The 12,055-nt window shown below is 37.6% G+C and overlaps 1 protein-coding gene and 1 long non-coding RNA gene across 3 annotated transcripts in view; one reads left to right on the forward strand and one right to left on the reverse strand.

Annotated features, from left to right (window-relative positions):
- The window catches only part of si:dkey-22o22.2, a 304,899-nt gene that overhangs the window by 126,813 nt on the left and 166,031 nt on the right, over window positions 1–12,055 (reverse strand). For both annotated transcript variants that reach the window (XM_087287665.1, XM_087287664.1), the window contains exon 2: window positions 4,922–5,110. In XM_087287665.1, the coding sequence (XP_087143791.1) occupies window positions 4,922–5,066 (145 nt within the window). In that variant the 5' untranslated portion in view covers window positions 5,067–5,110. The remainder of the gene's footprint in view (window positions 1–4,921; window positions 5,111–12,055) is intronic.
- Window positions 744–4,340, forward strand: LOC147833458 (uncharacterized). Its single transcript, XR_015512023.1, has 4 exons — window positions 744–1,873; window positions 1,977–2,060; window positions 2,129–2,391; window positions 2,775–4,340. It is a non-coding gene; the product is annotated as an uncharacterized LOC147833458 (long non-coding RNA).

Below are 12,055 nucleotides of genomic sequence, written 5' to 3' on the forward strand. Positions count from 1 at the left end.
ATATATATATATATATATATATATATATATATATATATATATATATATATATATATATATATAAGCATTAAAGTCATCTCACTTAGGTGCAAAAAGTACTTTTACAGTTCAGTTTTAGCAATCTTCATGTTGACATTTGTGCTCCCTTGACAGTGCTCTTTGAAAACATTGATGTCATTTTGAACACAGCCATGGCTCATGACGAAAGCTACAGGTGATTCAGGAGTTCGCCCCCTAGCGGATGATTGATTATGAAGCGTGTTTGGCATGCTGTCCCGATAGAGAGCCCTGAGAGATTGTGAGATACTCGAGCCCGGGGCTCCCCCCTATTGCAGGGCGAGAGTTCAGGTAGGTCTCAAGAACTCCCCCTGCTTTATAATGTTGGGAGTAAATTATGAATGCTATGGAGTGTCTAAGCTGTCAATTTAGTTTTGTCAATTTAGTTTTGTTTTATGTGTTTGGTCTGTCGGCGGAAACCTGAAAGCCCGGTAAAAACTGACGCAAACACGTGGAGAACATGCAAGCCTCACACAGAAATGCCAACTTGGCCAGGTAGTGTCTGAGCCAGTGACATTCTTGCTGTGAGGCAATAATGCTAACCATTAGGGGTGGGAGGAGGGGGGTGGGAGAAGTAGGGGTGGAAGTGGGGGTTTCTTCAAGACGAAGATGGCTGAGGTAAGATACTCTGGTTATTTATAGTACTTTAATTTAATTTTTATTAATTTAATTTAATATTTATTTTTGGCAGCAGTATAAAAATCTTTACTGTGACTGAATAATTTAATGCACACTGGAAATAAGTGTAATTGCATTTTATTTTTTGCATTTGTATGTATGATGAATTATGGTCTGTGTATTGTACAACTATATTCATGAATATATTTTTTATGTTTTGAGGAATACATTTTTTTTTTATTCAATATAACATAAAAAAATCTGTTTGACATGACCTTTTGGGATGTAATATTTTTTCTAAATATATAAAGAAAATTCCTTAAGCGCCCACACTGATCGTAACATAACTAATGCTGTATTGACCAATCACCTTTCAAGAATGTCCATTTTATCACTCCTATCTCAGTTCTGCAGAATCGATGTCTAAAATATATACTAACCTGAAACATTAACAGCACTTTGTCCCACAGCATCATTCATTTCTTCAAATCTAGTCTACCTGACAATGACTGACATTCAACTAATGGCCGCATCAGAAACTCTTGATAAAGAAAGCCATTGGCAACGACACCTACAAACATCCCAGTGTAATTTCACCAGAGACAGAATATTTATAGCACAGCCTAAATCCTTATGGACCAGAGAAGTAATTTTGTAATGTCACAACATATCAGATGATGAACGACTAGCCATTATGAGAGGTTATGATGTTTCTGAAGATGTCCTAGAGGTACAATAAAACCTGTTCGACACACCTGTACTAACACACATACATTACATGCTCATGTGCCATAACATATCACAGTCAATTGCTTGTTTGGTATTTTTGCGTTGACTAATCACAATGAATTCCACAACTGACCTTAGCTGTACTAAATGAAATCACTTAAACAGTGAATAACTATGGAAAGACAAGAATTACATTTGTAACTGTTTTTATTACAGTATTAACCAAGCGGCTGATGAAAAAGGCATGTCACGGTCATTATTTCTAAACATAAAACCTGTCTACTGTGTCCATTATGATTTCATGCCATCCTAATGGACATAGTCCTTCCTCCTTAAAGGGAGAGTTAAATTTACCTATCATTTTCTCACTCTCAATTAGTCACAAATCTTTATGAGCTTCTTTCTTCCGTTAAAAACCAAAGAAGATGTTTTGAAAGATGCTGAAAACTCATAGCCATTGACATTCATAGTAGGAAAGGAAATACTATAGAAGTTGATAACTATGTTTCCATCCACCTATTTTTATGCACATTTTGAAATATCACATAAAAATGCTGAATGGAAACTCCAAGATGTGCATCATTTTGAAAATGTTCACAAAAGAAGATATGCACTAGGGGTTGAGCGACTTTATTTTTGGAAATCAACTTTTATAGGCAAGGCCAGGCAAGGCAAGGCAAGTTTATTTATATAGCACATTTCAATACACAGTGGCAATTCATAGTATCAAAGTTAAGTGGACTTCCAAAATATGCTATTTATTTGCAAAAAATATATACACAGGCTGTTGGACAGCTCATAACACATTGCAAAAACAATGCAGCATTACCAATCACCAGGGGTGGAAAGAGTACTGAAAAATCATACTTAAGTAAAAGTACCATTACTTGCCTAAAAATGTAGCGCAAGTAGAGTAAAAGTGTCTGTTTTAAATAGTACTCATTTGAAAAATGTACTCAAGGGAAAGTAAAAGTCATTTACAACTTAGTAAATTTCATTCATTCATTCATTTTCTTGTTGGCCTAGACCCTTTATTAATCTGGGGTCGCCACAGCGGAATGAACCGCCAACTTATCCAGCAAATTTTTACGCAGCGGATGCCCTTCCAGCCGCAACCCATCTCTGGGAAACATCCACACACACATTCGCACACACACTCATACATTATCGGACAATTTAGACTACCCAATTTACCTGTACCGCATGTCTTTGGACTGTGGGGGAAACCGGAGCACCCGGAGGAAACCCACGCGAACCCAGGGAGAACATGCAAACTTCACACAGAAAAGCCAACTGAGCCGAGGCTCGAACCAGCAACCCAGTGACCTTCTTGCTGTGAGGCGGCAGCACTACCTACTGCTTTGTCTTAGTAATTTTCAATACCTGAGAAAACTACTCGATTACAGGGATCTTAATATTTGTAATTTGTTATTTTACACCACTGCCAATGACTGATTTAAGTGTAAAACAAATGCACTGGTAACACTTTATTTCAGCAACAATGCAACATTAGCAACAGGGATAATTTTACTTATAAATAAATGCAGTCAACAAAGTCACTGCACGTTTTAGTAAGAATGTAACAATAACGTATATTTTAGTGCAGAAGTAATGCATTCGTCCTCAGCACACAGATTCAGGTGAAATTATTCATAACAACAACGCATGAAAGATAAAAGCTACTGTATAACGATATGCTATAAGTGTAAGCCTTATTACACTCTCATAAACCTGCTCAGATGCATATTTTACCGCTATGATCGTGCACGCTAGAAAGCTGCTCAAAATCCTGCTCAAGATGGAGTGACCTAACTGGCATGTGTTTGACGATTTTAAATTCACTTAAAGTACACATAAATTGTTGACACTGACAAAAGAAAAATATAATTTAAAAATTTATTTTAAATAATCGGAGGGAAGTTAGTGAATTCAGTGAACCTACCTTCGTGAGTAAAGCTGCATGTAGTTAAAATCAAAATATGTGATCTAAACAGCGCAACTAGTTGAAATCAATCAAAAAGCATCTTGGCAGAGCATTAAAGTCAACTAGTCGATTAGTCGACTAGTTGGTGCAACCTCTGGCATGCGCACAACTTTTTATTCAACAAGAAAATTTACGCATTCACTACAATGAAAACACATTTACAGAAAAAAAAAATCCTTTGAGCGCATCAAAAAAGTCATGTGATTTTGTTTTAAGCGATAATGTGATTACAAAATTGGACAAATCAGTGGGCCGACCACATTGTAAAATTTCTGAAATGTTGCCAAAGTCTGTCATCAAAGTAGTTCAGTGTTATTACTATCTATTCTATGGAACTATCTATTCTTCCAAAGAGAGTCTCATGCCCACAAAAGCAACTGCGTATTCATCAAGAGCGTAGTCAAAAGCAGGCAAATAATGAGGGCAGGCGGCAAAAACAACAGGAAAAATAAACAAAACACGTGTCAAAACACGACAAGAATAACGCTTAGAAATGTTACAAACAACAAGACTCAGCAATGTGTGTGAGAATGTGAGGAGTATATACAATCCATGTAATCAGTCTTTGAGCTTCAAGCTGTGTTTGCCCGATCAAAGGTAATCTGGAACTGGTGTGTGTGAGGTGCATAATGGTAGTTGTAGTTCATTTCAGTGGCAGAATTGTAGTCTGGGTGATAGTGTGTGCTTTCCAGTGATCTGCAAGGCCTAGATTGCTGTTGATCATGACACTTAGACTTATCAGATGAAAACTGTGCTTTATTCGCAAATGTTTTATACAATATTCTAGTTTTACGCATAAATCTAATTTGCATCTGTGGTTAAAAACATAGCTAATGGCTACAGATATCCAACATTCTTCAAAAGATAGAAAGAAACTCAGATTTGAAACAGATTTGGGTAAATAAATGATTGTTTTATTTTTACCAAACTTTAAGTTACAAATTTACTAACCTGTGCTTAACGTGTCAGCTGAAGTAATTATTGTTAAAAAAAAAAAATTATATAAATATATTTGTAGTCATTACTCCAGGATTTCTGGTAACTTAATAATAATTAAATAAAAATAAATAATTAAATATTATATAGTCATTTTTGTAAACTAACAAAACCATAATTTTATAATAACTTAATATTTTTGTGAAAACTTTAATGCCTTTCACAAATATTTAATGAATAGAAAGTGCTGAAGTACAGCAATTATTTAAAAAAAGATCTTTAAATTAATTATTTTATTTTATTTATTTTTTATTTTATTACCACCAGTGTAAAAAGGATGAATACATGATGACTGTTTTATTTTTTAGGAGAACAACCCCTTTTACCAAACTGTAAGTCACAAATTTACTAACCTGTGCTTAATGTGTCAGCTAAAGAGTATTTCTTTTATGCCTACTGTCTGGGGTTAAAATTATTGATCATGCAATACATGTGCGACATCAGTCTAACTCGCCTAAATCTAAAGTGGGGCAGCGTTTTATCAGACTGCATGATTGTATTGCCAGCTTTCCAATCCACTCTGAACATCACACCTACCATCAACCAAAAGGAAGTGAGCCGTTCCCACCGAGCCGTCTGGACTTTGGGCCACAAGCTTGTAGACCACAGATCCAGCACCAGTGTCAGGACCAACGGCGGCCAGGTAAGGATAGGGGAACATGGCCCACTGTAGATTCGACATGTTGGGGAGGGTCAGAGTCAGTCGGCACAGGTACCACTCATCACCTGGAGAAAGAGAGACAAGACAGAAAAATGTTTCAAGTTGAAGATATTTGAATAAAGAGTTACATGCAGTGTAGCGTCAAACATTTCCTCTACCGTACTGAAAGAAAAAAAAAACATCCCAGCTGGTAGCTAGCTCTCTGCAACTCTCACATGGTTGGCCATTGAGGCTAAGCAGGGCTGCGCCCAGTCAATACCTGCATGGGAGACCACATGGGAAAGCTAGATTACTGCCGGAAGTGGTTTTAGGGAGACCAGCAGGGGAGGGTCTGAGTGGGTCCTAACTCTCCAGTATATTGATGGGGACTTTATACTCAGTGAGAGCCGTCTTTCTAATGGAGATCCTGGCCAAATCTTTCCACTGCCCTCTGACCATCATGGCCTCCTAACCATCACCTTATCTTAATTGGTTTCATCACTCTCCACCATCAGCTGGTGTGTGTTGTGCGGTCTGGCGTAGCATCATCCAGGTGAATGCCTCTCACTGGTGGTGGATGAGAAGACCCCCCCCCCCAAAAAAGGGTAAAGCGCTATATATGAATGTAAGAAATAATTATTATTACTTATAAGTTAATTGTTATAGTTATTATTATTGTTATTATTATTATTATTACTATTACTATTATTATTATTATTATTATTATTATTATTACTTGACATGTGTTGTGCAATACAACATAAAGACAATAAGTACTTTATGCTTATTTTTTTTATTGTAAGTACCTATTAATTAAGGTCACTTCATATAAAGTGGAACCAAAAAGTTGGAAAAAGGGAAAAATGTTTAATTAAAAATGCTGAAATTTTGTGAATTTGGGTATACACTGTACACCAAAAAATATACAAATCCATGTACACAAAGTTAATGTATTGTTTATTAGAAATATATATTCAGTAATTCATGTTTTTGTTCAAAAAGCATTACATAAAACAGAACATAACTGCTATTGTAGGCTGTTTTTCTCTCTTCTTTAAGTATCAGCTAATTTAAGCATTAATTAAAATCAGACAATACTTAACTATTGAGAAAGATGTTTTCAAACACTCTGGTTCCACCTGTAATGTTCTCTGTTATCTATTTACAATTACAAGTGATTCATAACCGTTTACACCTGGTTTTACCATGAGTTTAAATTTAGGGTGTTAAATTCAGTTCCTGGAGGGCCGCAGCCCTGCATAGTTTAGTTGCAACCCTGCTTCAACCCACCTCTCTGTATGTTTCAAACAAGACTGAAGGACTCAATTGGTTTGATCAGGTGTTTTTAATTAAGGTTGGAACTAATGCCGCGGTCACACTAGAGTTTGAGCGTGTGAAAATTCTGTTGTATGGCGCTGCGAAAAGGGGCAGGAATAAACAAGATGAGTAGACATTAAAAAAGTGAGCGACTGGTCCATATTTTACATTTCTTTCCAGAGAGGTCATGTTTTGATCTTCGATTGGTCTCACGCAATCACGTGAGTTGATTTCGCAGGTCTGAGTTGACCAAGCTTGAACTTTCCAACGCAGCAAACTGCGAAACTGTGCGACAAGCTTGCGTTTCCGGTCTGCCGCATTCATGTGTGTATAAATAGAAGTCTACGGGGAGAAAATGCTGTGTGACCAGGGCTTAAACTGTGCCGTGCTTCAGACCTGCAGGAGTTTAACATCTGCATTTTAGATCAGAGATTCTCGACCGGTGGGCCGCGGCCGGGAGATGAACTCTCAATATTATACTGTAATTTTTGGATTTCATTATTAACATACTATATTGAAACGAACGAAGCAATGCACTTTTTCCTGTCCATTGATTGATTACCTTAATCTCACTGCAGAAACAGCCTCATGATCGTGTCTGCAACTAGTACACATAAGTCTGTTCATTCACAAACTATGCATGAAGTGAAAGTGAAAGTCTCTCTTTGTGTATTTTTGTGTGAACTATTTAATATATCCACATAGTTGTCCAAATTAATGTCCTGTGAGTGTTTTATAGTAAAAAAAATTATACATTTTATTTATTATGGCGATGCAGTGGCGCAGCAGGTAGTGCTGTCACCTTACAGCAAGAAGGTTGCTGGTTTAAGCCTTGGCTGGGTCAGTTAGCGTTTCTTTGTGGAGTTTGCATGTTCTCCTTGCATTCGCGTGGGTTTCCCACATAAGCATTTCATACAAACATTTTAGAAATAAAGGTCAGGTGGGCCTTTAAAGATTGATTGGTGAAGGAAGTGGGCCCTGAAGTGAAAAAGGTTGAGAACCCCTGCTTTAGATGGTCTCATGTGACCAACTGTGTTTCGATTTTGTCAAAGCTCTTCCCTTTATCTCTTACTCTTTATATCACTTTTAGAGAATGTTCAGTGGGATTCACACATACATTTGATAGTACACATTTCACAGCTTATTAGCAAGCAAATAAAAAGCGTGTAAATAGCATGCTTTCACTCTTTCAATGTGTTTTTAGTACATTTTATTACTTGCTGTTTAAAATCGCTTCAAAAATCCAAACAAATCTTCCATCCCGATGCATTCACAGCCCATAAATGCACATCTTCTAATCGCAATACCAGGAAAAAAAAAAAAAAGAGCAGAAGGGATAGAGAAAGCCTTCAGCCACCCTGAGTTCAGTGCCGCCTCCCAGCTTCAGACTGTCATTCAGCCCGAGGACGCTTGGCTACAAGAGAGAAATGACATTTTTGTAAAACACGTCATCTCCGACTTCCCCTGTAGGTCCCGAGGAAGTCTGCTGTCAGAGATGTGATCCGCTCCTCCGAACATCAGACGGACCTAACACAACAGAGCTATCTTTTTTGGGTTGTTTTTTGGTGCTCTCTTTTCTCTGTTTGTTTGTTTCCAGACTTGCACCGTGTTGTTTCTGACACTTCACGCAAAAAGCGAGACAACAGTGAGAATAAGAAGAAACTTGACTTCTAAGCGGCCCGTCAAGAGGGAACATACTACCACTATCCTCACTTCCTGTCTTTTCATAGCCACGCTTTGGAGTATATCGAGAAAGAGAGAGAGAGTGATCGAGGGAGATGCAAAAAAAAGACGAAAGACGCAGCGAGAGCAAAAGAGAAACAAGGGTCGGGGGTTGGGGCGTCTCACTTCTGCCTTTTTCATGTCTCTGTGAAACGGTTGCTGAGAGTTCGTGCAAACAGATGGACCGGAGCTCATGTTGAGCAGACAGTCAAATAGATAAAACCCAAATCAATACCAACAGACCAACAAAAGCCCGCAGACCACTGCACATGTTAAAGTCAACAAAAGTGACATTCTCTATGCAAATGCATGTAAATCCTGTCAAAGTAGCCTGTTGGTGTAATCAAATTCTGCGGCTGTCCACTTTTGCTGCTGTGATGATAATACAGATAAATTATCAGTGGTCTACATGACTGAATCCAGCAAGATGTATGCTAAATATGTGCATAAATGTATCCCAATGAGAACAGAATTGTTGTTTTTTTACTGAATAATTATGTATTATTTCACGTTGTTGGTAGGGATTGCTGACATAAAACTGACGTTTCAACACAGTGTCGAGATCCCGAAGCGCAAGTGCTTCAAAACATTGCACCAAAGCAAGATCCAAAACACCCAGGTCATGTAACAAAGGTGATTCAAACCCCCAGGTCAAGTGACTAGGTGATTCGTAACACCCAGGTCACATGACTAAAGTGTTTCTTAACACTAGGTCATGTGACTAAAGCGATTCAAAGCATCAGACATTACAGAAGCGTTTCGAGGCCTGGCGAATCTTCGTTTGATTGACAGGGTCGGTAAAAACCTCTATCTCATGTAGCCTAGTGGACTGTACATGTGCACAAAGTAAGGTTGCTGCAAATGGCCCGAGTTCAATCTTGACTTGAACAAACACTCTAAAACTTTGATGATGTATTTTAATAATGTTACTTTTTAATCACCAAAAAAAGGCATTTTTATTCACAAAGTGTTCATTAGGATGTCAGACCAATGTTAAAACAAAACACGTCACATGTTCTATTAACTCCGGACATCAACTAATCCAATATAAAGTAGTACATCAGCTTCATTATCCTAGCGTTAAGCTTAATAAATTCTACCCCTGCATTTCATCTAAATGTAACAAATATGAATCTGTGGAAGACTCTTTAGGACATCTTTTTTGGTCATGCCCAAAACTCTTTGAGTTTTGTAGTGAAATTTTCAACTACTCTGAGGCTCATTTTTGTAAAGTCGCCCCTGATCCAGCAATCATTGTTTTTGGTTGGTCTGGTTTAGTCATACAATTATAAAAGCTGTCCAATATGGAATAGTGTTAGCTAAAGAAGTTATTCTTTATTAATGGAAAAAGGCATCAAAACCACCACAAATTCTCTAGCACTTTAAATTTAGAGAGACTAAGACACAATCTGATAACATTGCCGACTTTTAAACCTGGAAACCCTTTTTTAATCATTTGTCAAATGCCCAGGATAACAGTTTAAAGTTTTAACCCTGTCATTGTCTGTAAGATCACCATATTGCCTGCGCCCACTGGCCTATATATATCTGTGTAACATTGCTGACCAATGTATAATATTAGAGGAACTGATGTAATAATGGTTTTAAAATCTTCTTTTTTTCTGTCTTATGTCTTTTTTTTTTTTTTTTTTTGCCTTTTCTGTTTTGTCTTTATAATTGTTGTTGCTTTTTGTATTGCTCTGTGTTGCTTTAAGAAAACAGCAGCAACATTTGTCAAACTGTAGAGTGTCGGGTGAAGTAATACACAAGGGTGAAGGATATTATATATATCCCTATATATAACCCTATATCTTAATAATCATACTTACATAAGATAAATATACAGTGTTTGAGAAATAGGTGAAAAGGTGGTGTCTTCCTGTGGTGTGGGAGGGCAGACAGATTCTTCAACCCTGTCCGGTGCTGTTTATGTTCTTTAGGTGCTCCACATCTTTATGTGTCTCCAAAAATTCACATTCTCCGCATGGACACAGAGACCTCAGAATCAACCCTTCCCACCTCACACTGAGCTCTGTATGCAGTCCAATGTTGGAGTAGCCTAAAGGTCCAACAGATGTGGATCAAACCCCAGCGGCAAACACCCACACCTAAGAGGCTAATGGGCCGCAGGCTCTGTCAACAAACCTCCAGCGGCGAGAGCGCGGTTCAAGAGACACCAGAGTAACCCTGGTGAGAAGCTCCAACAATGGGCTCTCTACACAACTCCTTCAAAACAGCTGTTTCACAGTATCACCACATCCTCAACAAAGATAAACACACTTTGGATTGGGAGAATGAGGAAGGAAGGGAAAAAATATTTGTAAATTAAGACTTCCATAGTTTGTGGTTCATGGTTCATTTCATTCATGTTTTTAATTAAATTATATGATCTTGACCTCCAACAACATTTGAAAAAGTGTCTTTTATTGCCTTTTTTACAGTTTGAAGTGATATATTGTTGTGTTTGTGAATTATGGTACAAAAACCTGGTAATAAGCTGTTAGTACTCTTTCTGTTATTTTACAGATTCATTTCACTATACACTACCTTACAAAGGTCTTGATGTTCATCCCAGTTGTAAGAGCAACAAATAATGTCTTGTCTTTTAGTTGATCATTTGGAAAAGTGGCAGAAGGAAGATTTTTCAGATGATTACTCTATCGAACTACATCCCAATTATCACAAATATGGCAGAAGACCTATTGGAACCCTCAAGACATTTGTGCTGCCCATTACATTACAAAACACAGGAGAGGGCAAATTCTCAAGTTATTATATTTTGATCCTTAAACTTGGATAGGCAACAACACTTTTGTCAGGTAGTGTATGATATTTCTTATACAAAATATTGTTTTAAATTACAGGCAAAGGAGTGGCGCAGTAGGTAGTGCTGTCGCCTCACAGCAAGAAGGTCGCTGGTTGGAGCCTTGGCTCAGTTGGTATTTCTGTGTGGAGTTTGCATGTTCTCCCTGCATTCGCGTGGGTTTCCTCCGTGTGCTCCGGTTTCCCCCACAGTCCAAAGACATGCGGAACAGGTGAATTGGGTAGGGTAAATTGTCCGTAGTGTATGAGTGTGTGTGTGGATGTTTCCCAGAGATGGGTTGCGGGTGGAAGGGAATCCGCTGCGTAAAAACTTGCTGGAAAAGTTGGCGGTTCATTCCGCTGTGGTGACCCCGGATTAATAAAGGGTCTAAGCCGACAAGAAAATGAATGAATGAATGAATGATTCAAATTACTAAAATGTCAATAAAAGTCATTTTGTTAAGCAGAACAGTTGAATTTTTAACATGAAAACTAGATTGAGATAAATGTCCAATAACTCGTTGTGCTTTATGCACGAAGCGAGAAACCCTAAACCCTAGGGAAACCCTAAATCTTGTTAACCTAAATACTGTTTAACCAAAGTACTGTTAAAACATATGACCAAAGAACTTTTAATTAATGAACATTTATTTGTGAAATGACAAGGAAAATTTGACTTTTTTCTTTTTGTTTCATGACTGGGATTCTTTCTCTTTGTTTCAAAACAACAATATGGAATTCCAGCTCGGATCTGTTTCTCGCTTTGTGCATAAAACACAACAGCTTGATCTTTTTTGGCATCGTAGTTTGCTAGTTTAGATAATGTGTGAACAAATTTTGAGGAAAAAAAAAAACAAGAAAGCCTTTGTGCGTTTGTTTATGCCTCCATAATCCAAGCTAAGCCTGGATGGCGGTGAAGCAAAGCACTGGATATAATATGCTGCGTGTATAAATAGCTGGTGAATTTCATCTAAGTCCACCCAAAGCTCTGTACTAATTTAAATATCAATACAGAATATGTCATGGATTGTTACGTTAAAAAAAAATGACAACAACAAGACTAAGAGCAGATACAAAAAGAGGGACGGAAACAGTGCAGGCTATGTTTGCGCTGTGTTTTCTGCCTAATTTAAAGTACGGTAATTTGGCGAGTGGATGTAACAGAAGCTGAGGAAAATTAGATTCCATTC

Source organism: Danio rerio, chromosome 16, assembly GCF_052040795.2.
Source record: "Danio rerio strain M-AB ecotype USA chromosome 16, GRCz13ab, whole genome shotgun sequence".
NCBI classification, from domain to species: Eukaryota; Metazoa; Chordata; class Actinopteri; order Cypriniformes; family Danionidae; genus Danio; species Danio rerio.